This window comes from Macaca nemestrina, chromosome 1 (assembly GCF_043159975.1).
Source record: "Macaca nemestrina isolate mMacNem1 chromosome 1, mMacNem.hap1, whole genome shotgun sequence".
In the NCBI taxonomy this organism is placed as follows: domain Eukaryota; kingdom Metazoa; phylum Chordata; class Mammalia; order Primates; family Cercopithecidae; genus Macaca; species Macaca nemestrina.
In genome coordinates, this window is record NC_092125.1 from 231,495,838 (window position 1) to 231,515,508 (window position 19,671).

Sequence of the window (19,671 nt, forward strand, 5' to 3'; positions counted from 1 at the left end):
AGCCGCCCTCGTCCCTCTGGTGCCCTCCCGCTGCGCCTGCAGGACGTGTGGGTGCTGAGCAGCACTCCTGACTCAAGTGCCTGGGAAAGGAGCCCTCGGCATCGATCGCCCTCAAGGGTTCTCAGGCAGCCGGGCGCTGACGCAGCCCCTGCTAGGAACTGTGCGGACCGTGTGGGTTTTGTTGCTATGGCCTTGGGACCAGGCTCCCCGGGGCCCTGTTCTGTGGCTAGGGTGGGCATGGCTGGGGGGAGCTGGCAGCAGGGAGGCCTGCTGGTCCTTGCCCCTGGGAGCTCCAAGGCGCCTGGGGGTCCCTCCCGTCTCAGCCCAGGTGTGGGATTGAGACCACACAGCCTCGTAGAGAGGACAGGAGGGCGCGGAGCTTGCGGAGGCCCTGCTGAGGTGGGCTGGCTGCAGGCCACCGGCTTTGATTTCATGTGGTGGGAACTGTTCCTGGTGCTGAGCTGCTGGGCAGGCCCTGAGGAGGCTGAGCTGCTACCTTGCCCCCACCACCCCCCCACTAGGGTCCCCCAGATCTGGGAGCTTCACTGAGACCTCCAAGCATAGGCTGTCCTAGGCCAAGGAGGTGGGGTGGCATGGACCACCTTCCAGACAGCTTTGCTTGGTGGTCTGGAACCTGCAGAGGCTAAGAGCCCTCCCCCATGGAGACCCGGCCTGCCCAGAGGTGCCCAGTGGCCATTTCTGGACCCCACGGTGGTGTCTCTTCATGGCCTACCCTTGGAGTCTGCGTGGAGCCTGAGGCCCAGCCCTCGTGCAGCGGCCACCAAGGGGGCTCCTGTCCTGTCCTGAGGTTGACTGTCCACCTGGCTCCAGCTTCTCCCTCCTGTGGGTCCCCAGGGCAGAGGCCCAGCCCCCAGGATCCCATCGGCCCTTACCACTTTCCGGCCCTCTCCTCAGGCCCTGCTCTCTGATGGGGAAGCCCTCCCAGCCTGCATCTCGGGCCTTCCCTGGCACTCCTCAGCCCCTCCAGCTCTTGCTACCATCCTGGCCCCCCTCACTGGTGGTGGATGGCAGCAGTGGCCTGGCCACTCTGGGCACCTGGGTGTGTGACTGCCCGGCCTGACATCCACAGGGCTTGACCCCAGGGTTGGAGAGTCCATCTGTGCTAGGGGACGCACCCCCTGCAGAGGTTTGGCCAGAGCCTGGCCCAGACAGGATCCCAGGAGGAGGTGGGGGATGCACAGAGGCCTGGGAGGACAGAGCCAGGACAAGGACACCAGGGCCCAGCCCAGGCTGGTGAGCCCCTGCACACCCCCACGCAGGGCCTGCTAGCCTGCCTGTGGCCCTGGCCTCAGCTCCCCTCCTGCAGAAGAGGCCACCCAGCCTATGAGCCAGGCACCCCTGTGCCTCCGGGTAACCCTAGCCTCTGTGACCCCAGCCCTTCCCCAGCCAGAGCAGGTGGGCTCTGGCCTCCGCCTTGCTCCCTTGACGTGGCCATTTCGACTGCGCTTTTCTCAAGACACGATCTGGCCCCAGGCTCTCAGCCCCTCCTTGACTCCCGCAGACCCCCAGCTGGCTCCTCAAGCCCTGCTCTGCCCACAGCACCACTCAGGGGCTCACTGGGAGGCCTCGGTCATCAGGCTGCTGTCATTGTCATCGCCAGGGGCTCTGTGAGTCCCCTGTCCCAGAACTGAGACTCCTCAGGCTCAGGTGCCGCCCTGGGCCCCAGGCAACCAGCTCACCACACCCCTGCTCTCGGTGGGGCCACAGCTGCCCGCACGCAAGCGTCCCGGGGCTCGACGATGGCGATGTCTCGCAGGCTCTCTCTGAGGGGCCTGGTGGGGCTCGGGGAAGGGGAGCACCAGTGGCCCCTCTGCCTGGCTGAGTTGGGGAAGTGATGACAGCGGTTCCTGTGGCCGCCCACGATCCCTGCCAGTGTAGGAACATGATGAGGGCAGAGCAACTCCCCAGAACTTCCCCAGCACCCCAGGATTCCGGCCTCCGGGCCTCATGCCCACCTTCCCAAGGGCCCTGCCTAGGTGCAAGGCAGCCAGGGATGAGACGGAACACCCCGACAGCAGCACTCATCCGGGTGGTGGGCTGGGCGGGCCCCTTGGGCAGCAGCAGGTGGTGGAGCCTCACGGGGCAGGACACTCCTTGACCTTGGCCACGGGGTGGGCCACACCCACTCCCATTGTTGGGGCAGCAGAGGATGAGCTGCAGCACAGGCCTCTGGAGGCCCAACCAGCACCCCAGCCTCTCCAGGGTACGGCCTTTCTGGAACCACCATCCTCCAAGACTGCAGGCAGAGCAGCCCCCAGGGTCGGGGGGCCGGCGGCCCGGGGTTAGGGTCTGTGCCCTGAGGAGCAGGCTTTGCAGCCCACTCTGGGAGCCCATCCAGCTCAGCCCTCTGAGGATGGGCCAGGTCTTTTCTTGGGGTGTCCTTTGGGCCTGGCACAGGCTCTGACAGACACCTGGTGTCGCACAGGAGGCTGAGCGAGCGGGAGGCCCGTGCATGCTGGTGAGCACGTTTATTGGAACCATGTTCGGGAGTTTACAGAGGCTTAGGCCTGGTGCAGAGGGCAGCATGGTCGCAGCAAGGCAGATGCAGCCTTCAAGGCGAGGCCCAGGTAGCATCCTGAGCAGCCCTGGTGCCTCACAAGCACCCCAGCTTGTGCCATGGCCAGGTCAGCTGCATCTCCCAGGGCAGGCTCAGGACAGGTGTGCACAGATGCACACCACACACACCCGGGGCGAAAAGCCAGGTAAAAATGGAAAGGGATTTGGTATCATTTTAATGTTGTTATAAGTTTTGCTTCTAAAAATTTAAATATTTCTGTATGGATCGATCCTAAAACACCGGAAAATCTGCCTGGCAGGGCCAGCCTCGACCCCCTCCTGTGGGCCCCAGGCCGGCAGCTTCAGCCTTTCCTCCCCCGGGAGCAGGGGCAGGAGGGAGGCAGGGGCCAAGGGGACACAGGGCAGCCAGGGACACAGTTTTGGGGGCCTGGCTGCCCTGTTTCCTGAGCAAACACAACACGCCCACCCCTGTCCTGGGCCTCCAGAGCCCCCCAGGTTCCCACCACTGAGGTGGTCAGAGGCGGAGCAGGACCAGGTTTTCCGCGGCCACGGATGCTGACCCAGGGGCTCCCTTGGAGGGTGCTGGCGCATCCACACCGCCCTCGTGGCCCACGGAGCAGGCGCCCTCGGGGGTGCCCCGCTCCTCCTCTGGGGGTCCCTGCCGGCCCAGGTCCTGTAGTCTCTGCTGCCGCTCCTGGGCCTGGCGGGCCCGACTGGCAATGGCACGCACACGGCTCTGGCTGCGGGAGGAGGAGCGCCGCAGAAAACTGGGGCCCCCCGCCACCCCCTCCCCAGCCGGGCCCAGGCTGGTGGGTGACGTGATGTCTCCTGCCTGCTGGAAGACCGTGAGCCAGCGCAGCTGCTCCGTCAGGGCATCCCGTCTCACCCCTGGCCCCGACACCCGCTGTGTCCCTCCCGGGAGGCCCAGGCTGTGGCTCAGGCTGCGGGAGCCGCCCTCAAAGCTAGGGGCAAAGTCATCAGCAGTGAGGTCCCCCAGGCTCTTGGACTTGGCAGCCACGGGGCAGTCCTGCAGGCCCACCAGGGAGAGGCAGCCCCAGGGCGGCCGGAGCGGAAGGCCAGGCATCCGTGGGGCCAGGGGCCTGGGCCGCAGTTCGTCAGGCGTGGGAGGCCGCTGGCCCGCAGCCCGCAGGTTGGGGTTGGATTTGCTTTTGGTCACAGGTGGCAGGTCTGGGCGGGCAGCTGAAGCTGAGTGGGGCCTGGGGGGCAGGCGTCCCACATGGGCTCCGAGGAGGCTTTCACGACTGCGGCCCAGGCCCAGGCTGGGCAGGGAGAGGTCAATGACAGTGTCGCTAGACGACATGCTGGAGGAGGAGGAAACACTGTCTCGGTGGCCACATGGCTCCAGCCGCTGCCACAGCCGGTCACTGGCCGTGGCATCGAAGTACACGGCAGGGGCTGGAAAGGGACCAGCCAGGGGCCGCCATCCTCCCAGGGGCTCTGTGGGCACCTGACCCTCACTCTTCACCCTTCTAATCACGGGCAGGTGGCCCGGGGTCCGGGGCTGGCTCCTGCCGTCCGACTGGCTGCTGGGGGCCCCCTCGTATGCCCCGCTGGGACGCTTGCCATTGCACGGCCGAGGCCTGCTGTCTCGGTGTTCCTCAGTGTCCTCTGGGGGGCTTGTCACATCGGTTCCCGGTCCTGTTGGGTATGAGGGCCGTTCCTGAGAAGAGCTGGTGGGGACGGCCGCTGGTGGCGTGGGGCCAGGGCCTGGGGCGGGCTCCTCGGCAATGGTTTCCAGGCTGCACGGTGGAGGGAGCGGCCGCTGCGTGGAGAGGGGGCGGGTGTCTGTGGGGAGGTAGGGGAGTGAGAGCGAGAGAGAGCCAGAGGGAGAAGCAGAAGAGAGAAAGAGAGGAAGACAGGGAGAGAGGCGGAGAGGAGTTGAATCAGGGTGGTGTCCCCAGTACCCTGTGCCGAGGGTCGCCGGGCCCAGCTCCCACCCCGAGGCATCCCCCGGGCGCGGCACACTCAGTGTCCCCACTCTGCTGCTGGTGAGGCCCAGTCCATGCCCTGTGCCACACATGGGGCCCTCCTGGGGCTGGGACAGCACGGGACAGCAGGGCTGGGCCCCGTTACCTGTCGCTCGCCGCTCTCAGTTCCTAACTACGGAGGCAGCGTGGGTGGGGGCAGAAAGGAAAGCTTGGTCAGGGGGTCTGGAGGGGCAGGGTGGTATGGGGTGGGCTCCGTGTATGTCCCTCCCTCAGGGCCCAGGGAATCCACTCCACACAGCACTCGGCAAGCTCCAGGCGTCCCAGGGACGTAGGAGACACCCAGCAGCTGCACTACCTGCCCACATCAGACTTCCCAGGAGGGACCCCTGGAGCCTGCCTTGGAGGGCGGTGGGAATGGGATGGGACGTGGCCCCCAGTCCCAGGAAGGGCATCAGTCGCCAGCTGCCCAGGAGGTGAGTTTGAGGAAGCGCCCAGTCAGAGGGGCCCAGCATGTCAGGCCACACTCCTGGCCCCGGACCCTCAGCAAGAGCAGCTAGTTCTTTCCAGCCTGTCGGGCCTCAAACCAGCTCCACCCCAAGTCCCAGGGCCTCAAGGTCAGACAGGAGGGCTGGGGCTACTGGCCACAGGCAAGCCAAGGGAGCAGAGTGCCATGGAAACAGTGCCACGGAGACAGAGCCACGAGCACACGAGACGATGCCGTCTACGCAGAAGCAGCAGCAGGTGACCCAGGCCCAGCCATGCCAGGGGCGTGCGGGAGGACCGCGCAGGGCAGGAGGGGCTTACCGGTGGAGAACATGGGGGATTTACTCCTGATCTCCTCCAGCTTTTGAGCAAACAAGGCACTCATCTCTCCCTGCAGGGCCCCCGGTTGCCTGCAGGCACCCTCAGGCCAGTGGGGGGACCTTTCAGGGATGCCCGGGCTGTCTGGGCTGCTGGAGTCCGAGGAGCCGCTACCGCCTGGACCCTGCCTCCAGGCCCCGGGACCCTTGGGTGCCTCTCTGCTTCTCCCTGCGATAGCTTGAGGGTCCAGGCCGCAGCAGGGGGCCCCCAGTGAGTCAGCCCGGGCCCGGGGCTGCTGGCGGATGGCTGCCTGCGTGCTCGCGAGCCCCGGGCTGGGTGGCCGCTCCCTCTGCAGGCCCACGGTGTTCACGCCGGCGCAGGATCCCACCACACACTTCATGCATGTGGCGGCCATCCCAGCAGCCCCAGGGCCGTCCAGGGCACGCAGGGGCCGCACTCGCACAGGGCTCTTCTCTGTCACTGAAGCTGGTGCCTTACCTCGGGGGCTGCCGCTGCCGGGCCCCTCCTGGGCTGGGGCTTCCAGAGCAGGACTGGGGCTGGGGGGCACCATGTCATCCGCCACCCCCTGGGAGCCTGTGTCCTGAGTGCCCAGGACCAGCTCCGGGAAGCCCTTGCGGCCCGGCTTCTGGCTCTTGGTTGGGGCGCTGGCTGTGCGCCGCAGGAGCCTCTGGCTAACGGAGGGCCGGGCCAGGGGCCGCCCAGCAGCATGACTGTCCAGTGAGCCGGGCTTTGGGCCTCGGAGGAAGAGGCCTTTTAGGCCCAGAGCCTGCTTGACCTGCAAGAGAAGGAACCTGCATAGCTGTTGCCAGGGGTCCCAGCCCAGCTGCAGCTGCACCCCCAGGGCCAGCTTTCCAGACCGTGCCACAGACGTGTCTCGGTCCGAGGGGCCAGGCCACCTCAGGCTGGGGGCGTGTGGACACACCTGGGCCTTCAGGAGCAGGGTCCCTAGGGCATTCTGCCTGGGACAGTGGCTGCTACAGATCTAAGTACAGATGGCCCACCCCACCCTCCTGGGCATGTGGGGCCTGTGAGGGGCATGGAGAGAAGGTCCTTCCTCCGAAGGAAAGACCTCAAGTCCCAGCCTGGCCCACCACAGCCTGCACCTGCTCAGAGACCTGCAGCCCCATCGCTGGCAGGGGACACTGGTGTGGCACTCCCTGGTTGCGTGTGCCCCTCTCTCAGGCAGGAGTAGCTGGTCTACAGCAGGAGTAACTAGGTGCAGTGGGAGGCCTGCTCGCCCAGCCCACGTCCTGCTCACTCTCATGGTGATACTCCTGCCCTGGGAAGTACCACCTCTTCCAGGAAACCTTCCTGAATTCCCCCAGGCAGCCTTTTCTGGTCTCGCCGTGCCCTCTGCTCATGTGAACCCCCAAGGCCCACAACTGGCTTGCTGACCCCTGAACCCTGCCAAGATGGGCTCAGGCTCCTGGCCCACCAGTACCTGGCCACAGCCAATCTTCCTGGACAGCTAGGTCCAGGCGGTCCCTGCCTGAGCAGAACAGCTGCTGAGAGGGAGGCAGCTGCATCTCCAGGGTGCAGAGGCCAGAGGGGCCCTCACATGCCAGATGCCCCCGAGACCGGCAGCACCCACTGTGCCCCCATGATGAGCCGTGCTTGTGCACAGAGCGGCCCAGGCCCAGCAGGTGGGTCACCTCCCTGCAGGGCGCCTCTGGGCAGATGCGTTCAGATGGCCAGCACTTGAATCAGCTTCCTGATTCAAGATTCCAAATCCACGCATTTGGTCACAGTGGCTGGGAAGCCATTTAGAAGCAGATCCGGGATTCCAGCTCGGCGCACCGGCCTCAGGGGTGCCCTCATCCCAGGCACTGGGCATGGTTGGCAAGGACAGGGAAGGAGCGGGAGGGGAACTCAGAACCAGCAGCCTGAGGGTCCGAGAGGGGGGCAGGAGAGAGAAGGAGGGGGATAGGAGGGGTACAGCGGGGGCTCCAGCGGGCTCCCCACCAGGGAAAGGGCTGAGGGAGGGGAGGGAGGATTGAGGGAGAGGAGGAGAGGGGAGGCCAGTGAGAAGGCGGCCACCCAGCTGAACCCTGGATCTGCCTCGTAAATGCCACTCTGGCTGGGGATGGCCAGGGCCCCCAGAGCCATGTCATGATCCACGTCACAAGAGCGACAGTCCCCAAATGCTACCAGGAATCACGGATGCTAATGGGGCATGGCCTGGGCATGCAGGGGTGGCGGGCCGCACTGTCCCGCGCACCGGGTACCTTCAAGGCTCCTAACAGAGCTGGGCTTCTAAAGGTAGAGACTGAGGCCATAGAGAAGCCGACTGCAAGACCAAAGAGACAGAGGGAGCAGGTGAGGCAGCCACAGCAGCGGCCTGGGGAGCCCTGCGGCCTGGGGGACGAGGAACAGATGGGTGTATAGACGGCAGAGGCCGGATGGCACTTCTGGGCCCAAGAGCACGGCAGGAGAGTCAGCACTGGGCTTGGGCAGGCCCCTCGTGCTGTGTGAGCAGGGTCCTCCAAGGGCCAACTGCAACCAGCAGGACCCAGAGGGCACTGGGCCTCGGCTGAGAACCAGGGCATCCGGCTCTGCAGGGCAGCAGGGCCGGCACCAGCACCCCTTCCTGCGGAAGCCGAGTCCCCACTCTGACCTGGGGCAGGGGACAGACATGCTGGGTGTGGAGTGACAGGCAAACGGGGGCAGCTGCCTTCCATGTGACAGCAGGAAGTAGAGGGGTAGGGGGTGAGAGAGGGGAGGGGGCACCACTCAGTCCCTGCTGAGAAGCCAGATGGCAGCACTGTGGGGGTGGAGCCTGCGAGGCCGGCGGGGCAAGGCCCAGAGCACTTGGGACCCGCCCTGCCGGAGATGCCCACAGCCAGCCCTGGGGTCAGAGGTGGGCACTGGTAGCTCAGGAGCCAGACCCCCACAGCACCCCCTCTTGCAGGTAAAGGAGCAGAGGCCCAGGGAGGGGACCCTAGGCCTCACTGCCTGAGTTCAGGACCCAGCCCTGGGGACACATGGGCGTGCATAGGACAAGGGGCTGGTGCGGCCCCTTCCCACGATGGCTGGTGGCAGGGGTGACACTCACCTTACCACTGATGTCACTGACAGCCACGTGCACGAAGATGGAAGCCTCTTCTATCCCCTCCAGGTACACGTGCCTGTAGCCTGGAGCAGTGTGGGTCAGCAGGGTCATGAGGTCACAGCCTCCCGAGGCCCCCACCTGCTCTGTCCCCCACTCTACTCAAAGGTCCCAAGACCCCAAATACAGCCGACAAACCCAGGCCTGGGACCTCTGCCTCCCATGGGCCCAGCACTACCCCCACCTCCTCCAGGAAGCCCACTGGCATTGCACCAGCCTGCAGGGACCTCTTCCTGGGGGTGGCCCCTCCCCCACAGGCCGTGCCCCCCGCCCCCCGACCCGCAGGTCCCCAGGCTGGCTCTTGTCCTGTCCTCAGCCCTCTTCCTGGGGGTGACCTCTCCCGCACAGGCTATGTCCCCATCAGACCCACAGAGCCCCAGGCTGGCTCTTCTCCTGTCCTCAGCTCCTGTCTCTGGTGCCAGATGCAGGCCCGCCCACACAGGCACCAACTCGCAGGGGAAACAGTGCCTGCCCTGCCTGGGGGCCCTCAGCCAGTGCGGGGGGCACCGTGTCCACACCTGCCCACCTGGCATCATGCTGCTGAAGGCCAGCGTCCTCTGGCCAATGAAGTCACGCCCGATGGGGTCGTGGTCCCAGACGAGGAAGCGGACCAGCGCGATCTCCGGCATGTGCACTGTGAACACCAGGGTCTCCTCCCAGGTGGGGTTGAACCCTGGGGAAGCAGCGCCAGGAGGAGTGTCCCGTGGACAGGGCCCGGCCCAGCACCACTCCAGCCTGGAGCCCCGGCCCACACCACTCCCAATGCCGCTCCCGGTGCCGCTCCCGGGACTGCCCACCTAGAGGGGAGCGGCACCCAGGACTGTCACCGAGGGAGGCCTGGGCAGAGCACCCGGGCACACCAGGTAGCCCCAACCCTCCCCCTCAGACTTCCATCACCAGCGTGACAGAGCCACGGCCGAGCCTCACCGTTGTCGTCCACCACGCGGGTCTGCTCCCTGCTGCAGTCCACAGGGAGCCCGATGATCTCCACCTCCACAAAGGGATCGATGATCTGGGACACAGGAGTGGGGCTGGCTTCGGGGCCCATCACGATGCCCGGCCCACTCCCCACTCCCACCCGCCTGTGCAGGGCTGGCCCCCACCTCCCCGCGGTCCCCCAGCATGGAGTCGCGCGGCTTGGGGAGCTGCTGGCCACTGATGATCCGGAGCACCAGCTGCTTCTTGAGCTGCCCGGGCAGGGGGTCCTCCGAGTTGGGGTTGAACACACCTAAGGGGATGCCGGGCAGGTGGTCAGTGGCCCAGCCCTCAGCAAGCCCCCTACTCGCTGGGGCACGGCTGCCCCTCCCCGGCCCCCACATAGGAGACTGCAGCCAGTGCCAGGTGGAGGGAGGGAGGCAGCAGTCCGGGGGGGCACCTCGGGGGGGCAGGTGCGCCTGGCCCAGTATGGATCACCTTTGTGGCCACCGCAGCACGTGGGCCAGAGCCCATGCCTCCCACGGCTGAGCGGAGGAGGTCACACAGCTTCTGGGGTTGGGTCTGGGTCCCTGGGGGTTTGAGGGGTGGGGTCTCTGGTGACAGTGCCCTGGGGCCCGGTCAGGCTGAGAACTCCGAGGAGGGCAAGCCAAGGGCAGAGGTGGAAGTGGCCGGTCCACAGCAGTAGCCAGGTCCAGCGGAAGGTCCACTCGCCCGTCCCCTGTCCTGCCCACTCCCATGGTGATACTCCTGCCAGGGCCACAGGGGGACCAAGCTAGAAGTCATCCACAGCAGACAAAACAGAGGTATCTGAGAGCTGGGAGGAGGTTCCCTCCAACACCCAGCCCAGACCCAGGTCCTGAGACCCACAGAGGGGCCAGGCACAGGGGGCTGGGTCGCTGGCACTGGGCCCCCCTCAGACAAGTCCTGCCATGAATCTCACATGGGGCCCAGGCTCCCCAATTCTCCATCCCTGGATTCCTGGCAGAGCTGGGCCCTTCTTTGCAACCCTAGCAAGGAGGGTTTCCCCACCCACCTCCCCAGCATCCTGGGAGCTTCGTCCCAACCTGACCCTCCAGGGGACTCTGCCAAAGCTGCCCCCACCCCCTTGCTAGCCCGTGGGGCTCCGATCTCTGTTCTGGGGACACCCAGGAGGCCCATCCGAGCCCTGAGCATCCGAGCGCCTCACCCTGGCACATGCACTCGGGCTTGAGTACGTAGCCGCAGCCACCGTTGGCGCTGAACTTGGCTCGGTTGAGCTGCAGCATCCGCCCCTCTGACTGGTAGTTCAGGGCAACTGTGAGGGGGACACAAGGCTGCCCCGGTCAGCACCCGACCTTCCAGGGGTGTCCCCCACCCACCTGCCACCACACGCTAGCCTCCCCTGCACAGCTGCCGCGGATCTGCTGTCTGCCGCTCGTTCACCCAATATGAATGGGACGCTGAGGCTCGCACCTGTGCAGAACTGAGGCCAGCACATCCTGGAGGAATGTTCCTGGAGCTGGCGCAGCCAGCCTCGCAGGCAGGTGTCCCTGGGAGTACGTGGACAGGCCTGCATCATCGCTCCCACATCCCCCTGAGGCTCAAGGACCCTGCCCCAGTGCTAGCCTGGTGTCAGTGGCAGCCTGGTGTCAGTGCTAGCCTGGTGTCAGTGGCAGCCTGGTGTCAGTGCTAGCCTGGTGTCAGTGGCAGCCTGGTGTCAGTGGCAGCCTGGTGTCAGTGCTAGCCTGGTGTCAGTGGCAGCCTGGTGTCAGTGCTAGCCTGGTGTCAGTGGCAGCCTGGTGTCAGTGCTAGCCTGGTGTCAGTGGCAGCCTGGTGTCAGTGGCAGCCTGGTGTCAGTGCTAGCCTGGTGTCAGTGGCAGCCTGGTGTCAGTGCTAGCCTGGTGTCAGTGGCAGCCTGGTGTCAGTGCTAGCCTGTGTCAGTGGCAGCCTGGTGTCAGTGCTAGCCTGTGTCAGTGGCAGCCTGGTGTCAGTGCTAGCCTGGTGTCAGTGGCAGCCTGGTGTCAGTGCTAGCCTGGTGTCAGTGGCAGCCTGGTGTCAGTGGCAGCCTGGTGTCAGTGCTAGGCTGGTGTCAGTGGCAACCTGGTGTCAGTGGCAGCCTGGTGTCAGTGGCAGCCTGGTATCGGCAGCACGCCGTGGAGGTGTGGAGGCTCCAAGGGCAAGAGAGCTCGGACAGAACCAAGGCCCCAGCAGGTCCCCTGCTCACCGCTTGGGCTCCAGGGACCATCTGAGCCGAGCCCTCCCACCACGCCCAGTGCGCCACGCCCGCACCCACCCATTTGGCAGCCGGCATTCCAGAAGGGCTGCGGGTTGTAGTTGCTGGAGTCCACGCGGTAGGAGGAGGGGTAGATGCGGGAGAGCTGGTGCTGGTTGAAGCGCAGGTACTGCGCCGGCTTCTGCTGCAAAATCTGGTGGGCCTTGGTCTCGCTGAAGGACGACACCTGCCAGCTGGACACCGCTGTGGCACCAGTGACCGGTCGTCAGACTGCGAGTCCTCGACCTCACCCAGCGCCCAGCAGCATAGCAGGGATTGGGGACAGGGAGGCCTCCACCCGTGCCCAGGTCCCTGAGCCACTCACCCTCCATCTCTATGTCGTGGGTGGCCACGGACTTGGTGTACTTCACCAGGTCAGAGAGGGCCCGGGACAGCTTCATGGTCTTCTTCTGCCGGGTCGTCCTGTGGCAGGTACAGGGTGTCAGAACCCCTCCCATCCAGGGCCAGCCTGGCACCGAGCTCCGTGAGACGGGCTCCAGGACTCAGGCAGGTTCATTAATTCACACAGCGGGCCCTGAACCCTGAGAGACAGACCCCAGACTGGGCTGCAGGCTGCGGAAACCCGAGTGCCAGGCAGGATGTGGGCTGGCTCGGAGCTACCGGCAGAGGCAAAGGCTCCAGGCACTGTGTGCGGTGGAGGATGATGTGCTCTGCCAAGCGTGGCAGGTGTGGGGGCTTCTGGAAGGTTCTGAGCAGGGGAGAGCTGGGGTCAGGGCCTGGGTCTGGACTAGAATCACTATGTGGAGAGGAGGCCGGGGTCCAAGGGGGCCTCCGTGTCACCCAGGTGGCAGCAGCGCGTGTGGATCAGGTGTGTGCTGAGGGCAGAGCCCGGCTGGCACGTGGGACGGGACTGGACAGGAGGGGGCTGCACCCAGGCGAGGGGCACAGAGGAACCGCTGGGGGATGGAAGTGAGGGGAGACGGCAATAGGAGGGAGTGGGCAGCACGGGGGAGCCCAGGGTTGGGGAGGGGCGGAAGCTCTTCTGGGCTTGTAGGTTTGAGATCCCAAAGAGACTCCAGACAGTGGTGAGGGAAGCCTCAGACACAGGGGCCCGGGCCTTGAATTCAGCCTGACTGGACGGGAAGTGGGGGAGCCACTTCATGGCAGGCATTTGATGCCCCCTGGGGAGGGCATGAGGCTGGAGGCCTCATAGGAGGAGGTGAGGACCAAGGGCCGACAGCCCAGCAGCATCCAGGCCTGTGGGGACCTGGGCCCTCCAGCCACCTGCTCGGCCACCCCTGCCCCCACTGCTCGCAGCCACCAGCCTGCCCTGCACACCACACTCCCCACCACTTCCCACTGCTTCCAGGGGCCAAGAAGGGGGTGGGTCCTGCCCGGCTCGGGGTTGTCCCTGGTGGGGTCACCACAGAGAAGGGGCTGGCTGGGCCAGGCTCCCAGGAGCGTACAGGGCCTCCCCATGGGGCAGGGCACCTACCCTCGGCTCTGACCTCCCGGGGAGTCCTGGCCCTCATCTCCCTCCTCCATGCTGGCCGCCTTCTTCAGCTTGCTGCCCTTCTTCTGTGTGGGGGGCAGAGGCATGAGCTGTAGGGCCCCTGGCCCAGGTCAGGCCTTGGCGAAGCTAGGGCGTTGGGGAGGGCCTGTCCTCCAGGGTCCCCAGTGGCCCACGCAGCCTCCCATGTCCATCCCGCCTGGCTGGGCCTGCCAAAGCCTCCTCAGTGCCCTCCCAATCTGGGCTCCGGCGGACACCCAGGGCAGCCACAGGGCACCTGAGCTTGGGACAAGGGCCAGCGTGGGCCAGAGAAGGGATGTGAGCCAGCGAGGCACCTGCTCCCACCAACTCCAAGCCCAGGCTCCTGGCCCAGTCCCTGGCACCTGCAGCCGATAGCTCAGCCCGACTCAGAAGGGATCCTGCAAGCCAGGCTGGGAACCCTGGGGGCTGGGAACCCTGGGGGCTGGGGCAGGGCCCACTGGGGCACTGGGAGCAGGGAGAACACTGGGCCCAGACGGGGACCCTGGCCTGGGAGCTGCGCCGGACCTTGCGCCTGGAGAAGCTTCCCACGACGAGGCGCCCGTTGCGTCTGCTGGCCCCGGCATCCTCCCCAGACTCCACGTCCTCTTCAGCCTTGCTCTGAGTCCAAGGGAGAGACAGGGACACGGTGAGCCCAGCCTTGAACCAGGCAGGGAGGCTGGGACAGCTCCCTGGTCGCCACAGGAGGCCCTCCTGGAGGAGGTGGGCTTGAGCCAGGTCTGAAGTAAGGCAGACGGGGGAGGAGAGGGCAGGGCGGGGACAGGTTGGGGAGCCCCGTGGCAGCCGTTCCCAGTCCGCCCTGGCGCAGAGCCAGCTGCTGAGGAGAAGCAGCCTGGAAGGCAGGCCCCGGTGGAAACATGTGCTCACACCTGCCTCAGCGTCTCTCATGCGTTATTTTAAACTCATTAAGTTCGGAATCTTTTTTCCCCACCAGTGGTGACTACATAATAACTGCATTTGTGTGTCTGGAATATTCCTCGGCCAGGCCTGCTTGCATAACCCTTTTACGAGCGTTCCGTGGCCCTGCCGCCCTGACCTGTTCCCATAACGCGCAGGTACCTCGTCATCAGACAGACAGCTCCAGTGGGCGCTCCCTGAGGCGGGCCGTAAACCAGGGAACCCCAGGAAGCCACTGTGAGCCTTCCTACCACTGTGTAAGCAGCAGGCACATCCGGGGCTCCCCTGCTTGCCCCCCGCTGAACCCCGGGCCACATCACCAACTGCTCATTCATCCCAAAGCTCATTCCCAATGGAACCAGCAGAGCCTGTGCTGCCACTTGACCCCTGCAGCCCCCTCCACAGACACCCCCAAAACATGGCCCGGCTGTGCTCAGGAGGGGCTCCCATGCACATCCTGTCCCCCACCAAGGGTGGGGGCTGCTTTCTTCGAAACACCGCGAAGCCCTGGGCTTGCAGCAGGGGTCCCTGTTAGAGAGGAACTTCCGCCAGAAGCGGACACAGCACCCACCCGTGGCCGTGCCCCTGTAGACGCCCACCCCTCTGGACACACCCCTGCAACACCCACAACACGCCCCTGCACACACGCCCTCCTACACCCACGGATGCTCCCACACTGCTGCAAAGAGGCCACTGCAGCTCTCACGACCACAGACTCGGCGCTCAGCCACGCCGCAGCAAACCGCTCCTACTGCTCCCCGCTCTCACCAGCCTGGACCTGTGCCTGCCTGGACACTCCCTCACCGGACGCATCGGAAATCAGGACACATTGCGCCCGCAGGCCCCATGCCAGGCGGGCCTCTCAGTCCTGTTGACACGGCCGGGGAGCTCCCGCCAGCCTCCCTGTGCTCTGGTACCATGGCCCGGAGGTGTGGCCTGCCCCTCCTTCACCCTCACAGGGAGCCAGGATGGGATTGGACGGCCCTTCCCACAGCCCAGAGTGGCCGCGGGGCCTTCCCGTCACCAGGCTGCACTGGCCGGAGCCCGAGGCCCCGCGTGCACCGCAGCAGGAGGCTTCCGGGTTGTCCAGGTCCACACGGCTCTCAGACGTGCTCGTCTCTCTCCACCTCCAGAAAAGCCAGCCCCGGTTTCCTCTTAATTTATTGACGCCACAGCTGCCGGGAGAGGCGCCAGGAGCCGGATTCACAGTGCGCCTGGAGCCAGTCGGGGCCACCACACTTCACAGCTCCTTAAACATCCCCAAAACGCCGCAGTGACCCAGAGCCACGAGTGACTGTAAATCCAGGCATGACCAAGGAGAGGCACGCACTGACCCAGGAGACGGACGGCCAGACACAGCCCGTACTGCATGGCCAGACCTGCTGTCACCCCTGGGACTCCCAAACAGAGGAGACAGCAAGACCCGACCATGCTCCAAGGGGCAGCAGAAGGCCCAGGAGGCGAGGGGGCCTGGAGGGTAGTGGAGGGTCTCAGCCGCCCCCCAGCCCTGCCTCTGTCGGGGAGGCTGGGTGCTGGGCCCCAAGGGGGTGCTCAGGGAAGGGTGCCTGCCGGGCGAGGCTGTTGGCAGTACAAGCACTCACTGGGTTGTGCCCAGCTGTCTGGGGGTGGGTGCCCTCCTTACCCATCCGGCTTCTCTCCCCAAGATACCCATTCCTGCTCCCGGGCCTCAGGGACGCATGAGTAGAGGCCTTACGTCCTCAAGGTTCATGGGCAGAGGGGACACCGGCTGGCCCAGGGGGACAGAGAGGCACAGGTGTCCCTCGGTGGGATTTGCCATTCCCACGACCCCCAGCGCACAGACACCCTCTTCACCTGGGCCACGCGCCCAGTGAGCTCCAGGACTGAATGCATCCCGGCCTGGCCTTGGCATCAGCTCCGCCCCTCTCCTGTGCTAAAGGCTCTGGGACCTTTCTGGGGTGTGTGTCCACACCCAGCAGGGAGTGTCTCTCATCAGGGTGGGATTCCCGCTCCTTCTGCAACCTTAGTGGCTGTGCCTGAGCCCCTCCTCCTCCTGCAGGAAGCCGTCCCTGAGCACAGAACCCCCAGCAGCAGCTCAGACGTGAGGTCTGCAGGAGACCACTTTCCTGGACCTGCAGACGCATCTCCAGGTTTTGCACAGGCCCAGCTGGCTGCCCAGCAGAGCCACAGATGGCCACTCTCCCCCACCTAGACACCTTGGGATAAAAATAAAGGAACGCCTGTCAGCTCGGGCCCCGCAAGAGCCACCTGCACAGGGCATGTTCCTCGAGCTCTCCTGCGGTGTCAGCTGTGCCGAGTGCTCTGAGGACCGTGGGCGGAAACGCAAACACCTGAGTCTAAAAATACTGGTCCTGGAAGGGGACACAGCACCCCCACTTGGCCAGGGAGAAGTCACCTTCCCACCCTCTCCAAGGGTTAGGAAAACAGCAAGGTCCCTGCAGGGACAGGCAGAACAAGCCAGTGCCACAGGGCACAGTAGGGCTCTCCAGGCACCAGGAGACTGTCCCCAGCACAGGCGCCCACCAGCACTGTCACCCTGTGGAGGGTCTGTAGGGCCCACCCACGCTCCCCACTCGGTCCCACCCACAGCAGGACTGCAGGATCTGCCGGCCACAGCTCCTGGCTCCTTTGAGATCTGCAAGGAGGCTCTGTGACCACAGGACCCGGCCCGCCCTGCCTGTCACCTCTCACCCCACACACACTTCACTGTGTCTGCCATGACAGCCCCTGAGGGCCATTCGCTCCACGTGGAAGCTTCCCCACGTGGCCACAGGCAGCTCCAGGCGGGGTGTGGGGGGCTGGGCAGGGAAGGCCGTCAATTCCCCACAGCGGGGCAGCTCCCACGACTGACTGGGTTTTGAGACCCCGCTGGTAGGTGGGTATGGATCATGCAGGTGTATGTGCAGAGGTGTGCTTGTGTGCAGATTTGTGTGTGCACAGGTGTGAGTGCACACCTGGAGGTGTGTGCGCACAGACCCATACGTTCGGGAGCCCTGGCTGGCCCACAGGCTGGCTGTCGGGGAGACCTGTTGGCATCAGGGGTGTCACCTTTTTGGCCTCTACCTTGCGTCCGAGCTTTCCAGATGGGGACAGTGTGGAGACGGAGAAGTCATTGGGGTCCTCACAGTCCCGAATCTTCGACTCCTTGATGAGGGAATCCAGTTTCCTCTTAGCAATGTTTTCTACACGCTTTCGATTGGTGGATGCCTGCAGGAGCCAGAGGCCGGCCTGTTGGCATCTGCCCCAGCCCTGTGAGCAGTGGCAGTGACAACCCGCAGGGTCACAGCACTCTGCCCACCCCAGGCTCACGGAAGGCGTGAGTCACTTCGGGGCCTGCAGGCAGCCACAGGCAGGACAGGAACCCAGGCCCACCTGACTCCTCCAGCAGCACGAGGCTGCCCTCAGCAGAATGTGTGTGGCTTCTGGCCCCGTGGCCTGAGAGGTCAGTGCGCCAGCAGGCGGCACAGGGTCTGGAGTCCCACCACTGGCCGCCATGTGCCTCAGAAGATGGCAGGGCCAGGGGCAAACTTCAGGGTGGCCTCTGAGCTGGGCTGGATGCCCTTCCCTGCCAGTGCAGCCCCTCGGGTGCCCCTGATGAACTTGGAATCCTTGAGGGCAGGGCCTGGGCCTTGGGTGTCATATGCCCCTGGTGCCCGGTTGGAGTGGGCACAGAGCCGGGAGCACCGTGGAGCTGGCTTTGCCGTCACACAGGCCACACAGAGGCCTGCGCTGCACATCCCAGGCAGGAAGAGTGCTGCTGCCTCAGGACTTTCTAAAATGGTTGGCCGCGTGACCAGGAACACGCCACACAATTATCTTCCCATGCACGGCCCCTCTGGGAGCAACGGCCTTCGCTGCCTCGCAGCAGCAGCCCCAGAGCAGTGTCCAGAGGAGAGGAGATCGGCGCCCCCGAGCCCAGCACCTCACAATCAGGGGCTTCTGACTCCGCAGCCCCCCGCCCGGGCCCTGGTGGGGACACGGTGACGGCACTCTGTGGAGGTGCTGCTGATGAGAACCCCACGTCAGAGTTGACCTTAGAGATGGCACTGCTTGGAGATGAGGCCAGCACTGGCCACGGGGGTGGCTGGGCAGGACTACCAGCCACTCAGCATCTGGCCAGACTTGGTGGGAAAAAGGGCAGGAAGCTGGGAAATCCTGTGCCAGGGCCTGGGTGGGCCAGGTACCAGTGGGAATGGGGTGGAGTCTGGTGTGGGACCCAGCCCCCAGTGCTGCCCCCACTTACTGAGGGGCCAAGAGGACAGGGCAGGGGGAGTGGATGGCACCCCAAGAGTCAGCTCAAATGTGGGAGCTGAAACGGAACAGGCAGGCCTGCAGCTCTCATGCAGAGGGGTGGGTGGGCAGGGAGGACCCCCCAGGCTCCGGGCCACTGTGCACATCTGCCCCAATGTCCCCCTGTCCCGGACACCTCCCTTTCTAATTTGCCCCAGTAGCAAGGACGGACAGCTGTTCTTGAGAACTGCAGGCTGCACCCGCCCCCCCACCCCCAGCCCGACTCACATCCCCATTGAGGAGCTTGCAGTCATCGTCAATCTCATCAGCGCTGTCCTCATCAGACACCTCGCCTTCCTCCGCATCCTCGCTGATGTTGGCTGGGAGCTTCTTCCCCTGAGGGAGGAGGTGCACGATGAAAGGGGCCCTGGACAAAAGGCTGGGAAGCCGGCACCTGGCACCCACAAAGAGCCGCCGACCAAGGAGAGGGGCCTTTTCTCAAGCTCAGTTTTGGAATCTCAGCCATGGGGCAGGGGCCAGACTGGCCAGTTCCTTGTGGCTGCAGCAGCGTGGAGGGAAGGGCCTGGATATGCATGAGGAGGTCCTGAGCCAGAGTGACCACCATGGGGAGATGGAGCCAGGTCAGGAGCATGGCCAGCCCTCAGCCCCCAGATCTGCCCACAGATGGCATGATGCTCCTGCCTATCTGGAGCAGGGCACTGCCCCAGGCCCGAGACTCTATGTGAGCTGGTGCCAGGAGGGCAGGAGCTCACTCACCTTCACAAGGATCTTGCCCTTGAGCATCTGTGGAGAGGGGAGCATGGTGGCATCCTCACTGCTCACTGATGACAGGTCCAGCTTGTCCCCAAGGATGTCAGTCAGATACTGGGCCATTTTCTTCTGCTGGATGACACTGCAGTGGTTCTCGATGGACAGGATCACTGGGTACCTGTGGCCCCAAAGCAGAAGGAGCAGGATGAGGCCAGGGCCTCAGAGGATGGGTAGGCCCCACCTCTGCAAGGGCCCACCCCAACCATTGAATGAGGAGGGGTCTTCACCAGGAACCCAGGATAGCTGGGACTACCAGCAGCTCTGGGAGGTGGCCCACCCATCAGTGGCTTTGAAAAGCAACTGAGTGGGTGGGAAAGGAGCTGGGAGAATCTTAGGGACTGGTAAAGACAGCATGAGTTTCTTTCCCCAATAAGGAAAAAACCAAAGGCAACTAGAAACTCCAGGAAAATAAAAGGAACATTTGAAAAAGTCATGGTTTTAAAACGATGTGGACAAAACCAAGGTACAGTGTGGAGCAATAGATAGGCTGGGAAATAGAATCCCTTTGACCTAGATACTGGGGACACTGTCCTCTGAATGGCCCTGGGGTCCTGACATTGGTCCCATAAAGAAGGAGACATAAGCCTGGCACACACCATCT

At 64.9% G+C, this 19,671-nt stretch overlaps 1 protein-coding gene across 1 annotated transcript in view; it reads right to left on the reverse strand.

Annotated features, from left to right (window-relative positions):
- Positions 1-2,724: 2,724 nt before the first annotated feature.
- The window catches only part of LOC105496699 (phospholipase C eta 2), a 61,006-nt gene continuing 44,059 nt past the window's right edge, over positions 2,725-19,671 (reverse strand). The window contains exons 9-22 of the mRNA XM_011767254.3: positions 19,017-19,188; positions 18,528-18,635; positions 17,073-17,216; positions 13,620-13,712; positions 13,059-13,141; positions 11,928-12,025; positions 11,624-11,806; positions 10,538-10,645; positions 9,519-9,643; positions 9,343-9,427; positions 8,942-9,088; positions 8,362-8,441; positions 5,292-6,084; positions 2,725-4,344 (exon numbers count right to left, since the gene is read on the reverse strand). Of these exons, the coding sequence (XP_011765556.2) occupies positions 3,053-4,344; positions 5,292-6,084; positions 8,362-8,441; positions 8,942-9,088; positions 9,343-9,427; positions 9,519-9,643; positions 10,538-10,645; positions 11,624-11,806; positions 11,928-12,025; positions 13,059-13,141; positions 13,620-13,712; positions 17,073-17,216; positions 18,528-18,635; positions 19,017-19,188 (3,511 nt within the window). The 3' untranslated portion in view covers positions 2,725-3,052. The remainder of the gene's footprint in view (positions 4,345-5,291; positions 6,085-8,361; positions 8,442-8,941; positions 9,089-9,342; positions 9,428-9,518; positions 9,644-10,537; positions 10,646-11,623; positions 11,807-11,927; positions 12,026-13,058; positions 13,142-13,619; positions 13,713-17,072; positions 17,217-18,527; positions 18,636-19,016; positions 19,189-19,671) is intronic.